This window comes from Penaeus japonicus, unplaced genomic scaffold, assembly GCF_977035675.1.
Source record: "Penaeus japonicus unplaced genomic scaffold, GWHDUDI00000001_assembly GWHDUDI00000018, whole genome shotgun sequence".
Taxonomy (NCBI): domain Eukaryota; kingdom Metazoa; phylum Arthropoda; class Malacostraca; order Decapoda; family Penaeidae; genus Penaeus; species Penaeus japonicus.
This window is the reverse complement of record NW_028234420.1, coordinates 13,607,023-13,612,022: the sequence shown is the minus strand read 5'-3', so window position 1 is coordinate 13,612,022 and position 5,000 is coordinate 13,607,023. Positions and strand designations below refer to the sequence as shown.

At 36.3% G+C, this 5,000-nt stretch overlaps 1 protein-coding gene across 2 annotated transcripts in view; it reads left to right on the top strand.

Annotated features, from left to right (window-relative positions):
- LOC122246123 (uncharacterized) overlaps nt 1-5,000 on the top strand; it is a 230,514-nt gene that overhangs the window by 224,607 nt on the left and 907 nt on the right. For both annotated transcript variants that reach the window (XM_043004442.2, XM_043004441.2), the window contains exons 7-9: nt 268-291; nt 931-982; nt 4,347-5,000. The exon at nt 4,347-5,000 is cut by the window's right edge and continues 907 nt beyond it. In XM_043004442.2, the coding sequence (XP_042860376.1) occupies nt 268-291; nt 931-982; nt 4,347-4,389 (119 nt within the window). In that variant the 3' untranslated portion in view covers nt 4,390-5,000. The remainder of the gene's footprint in view (nt 1-267; nt 292-930; nt 983-4,346) is intronic.

Below are 5,000 nucleotides of genomic sequence, written 5' to 3'. Positions count from 1 at the left end.
CATTGTTATGATCACATTATTATCATTCTCATCATAGTCATCATTATTGTTATCATTCTCATCATAGTCATCATTATTATCATCATTATTGTTGTCATTATCATCATTATCATTATTATTATTGCTGTTGTTACTGTTGTTTTCCAGATCATCATAATTTTTATTACGTATCATCTGCGTCATTTTTGTAGTCTAAATCATCATTATAACTGTTATAATCATAAGTATGATGTTTACGATAATAACATAGATTCTTTTTATTTGCAGATTTTCCAAGCCTGTTTGGTGCAGGTATGTAGTTGAGTCAATACAAAAAACGTAACTCAAATACTCATACTAAATTAAATGCTAAAGCGTGTTTGTATAAAATTGATTATATATAACCCTTTTCCATTCTAAATCACTCCGTGTGTTTACTATACCCCCACCCCTTCTCTCTCTATCTCTCACTTTCTTGATCTCTCTCTCTCTCACTTTCTTTCTCTCTCTTTCTCTCCACCCTTCTTTCTTTCTCTCTCTCTCTCTCTCTCTCTCTCTCTCTCTCTCTCTCTCTCTCTCTCTCTCTCTCTTTATCTATCTATCTATCTCTCGTTCCATCTATACATCCATCTATCTATTTATCTATGTCTATATATCTACCTATCTATCTCTCCATCTATCTCCATCTGTCTGTGTATCTACCTATCTATCTATCTATCGATCTATCTTTCGATCTATCTGTCTATCGATCTATCTATTTGTCTGTGTATCTACCTATCTATCTATCTATCGATCGATCTATCTTTCGATCTATCTGTCTATCGATCTATCTTTCGATCTATCTATCTATCTACCTATCCGTCCATCTATCTATCTATCTATCTATCTCTTCACCTCCTATTCGCCTATTTGTTGTTCTAATTGGTTTCGTTTTGTTTGTTTTTCTTTCAGCCAATGGAGAAATCATGACGTTACCAGCCCCGCTGTGTACCATCAGCCTTACGTCAGTATACAGATACTTTGTTTCCTTATATTTCCGTTCACTTTATCCATAATTTTAGTTCTTCGTTGTTTTAAGACTGGCTTACTTTTATTGGTGTAATCTATTTATGTATTTGTTTGATTTATTTGTTGATATTTATGGTTTGTATTTCGACCCTTTGCATGTCCGTAGCTGGTGTTCCTACTTACTGTAAAATATTTTGTTTGTTGATTTGTTTATCTTTATTAGTATGATTATGAATAAGATGAAGGTAAAGATTGAATACATCGAGTTGTTTGAGAGTATTGTTGTTATAGTAGATTCCCTTATAAAATTATTACCTTTTTTTTTACTTTTTCTCAGTTTTATTACCGTTGCTAGCATCAGTATCACTACTAGTATTCTTTTTATGATGATTGCGATCAGTATTATCATTATCCTTATCATTATCGTAAGTATCATCGCTTTTGCTGTTCTTTCACTGCAACTTCATGATAATTATCAATATCTTTATCAGTGTTAGTAGTATAAATATCTTTATCATTATTATCTTCACTTCATATTCGTATTATCATGATTTGTTTTCTCCTTCCTTATCATCAATATTACACCATAAGCTATAAAAATATGATGAAGGTAAAGATCTTAATAATGGCAATAAAGATTATTATTACCACTAATACATCCATTACTACATGCATCAATAACAGTAATAATAACAGGGATACTTCTAATAAAAATGTATATTTTATCAGTCTTATCATTATCGTTTATTATCATCAAATTCGTCATGATAATAGCCAACTTCATTACGAGTATTTGCAAGATAATCATCGTTATCATGATCAAATTTACGATAACAAAGATCATTATTTTCATCATCAGTATCATTAGCGACTACCACACTACTACGTCTTGCAAGATATCATATCCTATTCTGACAGCTGACGTACTGTACCATTCATTTGCAATATTATTGCACTGAGTTTCTTTATCAACTTTTTCTTCAAGATTCTTTTCATACAAACAAGTCACGCACAGTCGCATGTGCATCTGCCCTTGAGTCATTCTACTTTCCTTCCGTCCGGTGGCTTGCAACACGTGAGGTTGTCCTTTTTAAGACTAGTAGTGTTTACACATAAGGCATTTTTACTTGTCTTTGGCATCCTCTTGACGCCTCTTGCACACTGAGTCGGTCAGAAGAGGTTTTCTTTTCCCTTTTTGTGAATGTACTGTAGGTCTGTGATTACACCCTCTTTTCCTTTGGTACAGTTTTTCAAAGTGAGTATGGGTGATTTTAGATTGTTCTTCTGTGTGTGTGTGTGTGTATGTGTGTGTGTGTGTGCATATATTTATATCTACCAATCTATCCCACGATCTGTCTATATATATATATGCATAAATCTACAAATACATATAAAGTATAAATCAACTTACAACATGTGATTTTTCGATGGCCACCTGTCACGGGCTCTTTGTCTTTCCACTGTCGATATCAAAGGGAATATAAACAATCAAAACAATCAACCAAACTTAACAGAATTTCCTTTCAAAAAAAAAAAAAAAAGTTTCCCCTCAGCCACAAAAAATACAGAACATGCCTGCTGCTCTCCTCACCTGTCGTGCCAAACCATCGTGAGGTCTATAACACGGGCTATTAAACAATTAGTAACCCATTCAGTAATTATGAGCGTCCGGCAACACCCACCCCTTCAACAGCGGCCATCGCCCCCCCCCCCCCCCCCCCATAAAAAGAAAGAGCGCGGGCGAGGGGCGTGCATGGTTCTTAGCACGACATCTTCTCACGAATAAGGGCACGCACCTTTCCTCTCACATACGAATTAGTGTCAACACCGCACTCTAGAGAGCGTGAGGGACACTTAGACGAACGTGACCGAGTTTATGTCTTTATTTGTTCATGAATGTGCTACTGGAGGGAATGCGACACTCAGAGTGGAACGAAAGTAGTGTGTATTCAAAAGGTAACGTGTACATTATTTCTGTGGATGGGATATACTTGTTCCTTATGTATGCTGATTTATTCATGTATTTTTAATTGATACTTCGTGTGTGTGTGTGTGTGTGTGTGCGTGTGCGTGTGCGTGTGCGTGTGCGTGTGCGTGTGCGTGTGCGTGTGCGTGTGCGTGTGCGTGTGCGTGTGCGTGTGTGTGTGCTTGTGCGTGTGCATGTGCGTTTGCGTGTGCTTGTGCGTGTGCACGTGTGTACATTTGTGTTTATATGTGTGAAAAATAGAAAAAGTGGCTATGCATATAAGAACATGCGAGTGAACAAATACATAGTATCTTTCATGTGCTAAAAGAGTAAACCACCAGGTGTTGACATACACAATTACCTTTGAAATTATCTCGGTAACAGCAAAGAATTAATGACTCTCTGGCACGTCAAAACTGGCCAATCACGCGAAGAACACAAACTGAATATGTAGAACAAAAATGAAACTAAATTAATTCAGTTATTCATTTCACTCTCATTATCATTATGTTCTTGCTTCGGTTATCGTTATTCCTCTCGTTATATCAACATCATTATCGTCCTCCTCACTTTACTATCATTATCAATTTAATTATTGTTTTTATTGCATTACTACTACTACTACTACTACTAGTAGTAGTAGTGGTAATATCATCGTTATTATTATTACTATTGTTATTCCTGCTGCTTCTGTTGATGTTCCTGCTTCTGTTGTTATTACCATTATCGTCAATCTGTCATTATTGTCATCATCATTATTATCATCGTTCGTGATATCTTTATCATTAAAATCATTTTACAATTACCAATATTAGTAATTGTAGTAGAATCAATATTATATATGTATGTATACACACACACACAAACACACACACACACACACACACACACACACACACACACACACACACACACATATATATATATATATACATATATATATATATATGTGTGTGTGTGTGTGTGTGTGTGTGTGTGTGTGTGTGTGTGTGTGTGTGTGTGTGTGTGTGTGTATGTATGTATGTATGTATGTATGTACTGTATGTATGTATGTCTGTATATATATATCACATGTATATGTATGTATACACATACATATACATATGATTAAATTAATTGTAGGGGAGCTTCTTTATAAGACACGTTCTGCGCATTCCCCTATCATTGCAGTGTAACTTTGAATGTCATACGTGAACAAACATGCGACAACAGCAGCACGTTGGTTCGCTTTCACATCAAAGCCGAATGAATGAGCTACACGCCATTCTCCTTTTGAAGAAAAAGTGAATTTCATTGCGAAACATTCTTTGAGATGATGTGAATGACTCTATTGAGAGAGCGCGATATATCCAAATGTTGTTGTTAATAATTTCGTCTTTCGTTTCTTCAACAGGTCCGTGGTGTCAGCGGTGTGGTGGTTGGTGGCGTTCCCTTGAAGAGAGGGCCTTGCAATACAAAGATATATCAAAAGACTATGATCTATGTGATCTACTTCGTGTGTTTGTGTGCGTGTGAGTGATGCTTGAAGAAGCGTAATCTGCAGCCTTGCCGGTTGGCAAAGAAAGACTTTATCCTGCTTCATGTCTCAGACTCTAGGGATGTAATCCACCGTATTTCGGACACCTGTGGACGTACCCGGCCGGTTTCGAATCAGCATGGGATGTATGACCATCACGTTTCGACTACCTAGGGTCGTGCCCCACCGATGAGCTTTAACTTACTGTGACTATTCGGGCCAAGTGTGATTCCTACTGTTGTTGACACTGTTGCTGATGTTGTAAATTGTTCTCTTATATTGCTTTTCTCTCTTTAGAAATCCCTTTTTCTGATGATTTGTATGTCGATTCCCTACATACGTCTTCACATCACTTGGAAATGATGATCGATTTTGTTACGTCACATCATTTGTGGAGTTGCATTTTCGGTAGTATACATTTGGTATTATTACTTTCTCTTCTATGATTATCATGATTATTTTCTGTTTTATTTATTTGCCTCTTACTCTCACCAGCACAACTACAAGCAACATTGGTGATGTAGCTACAGT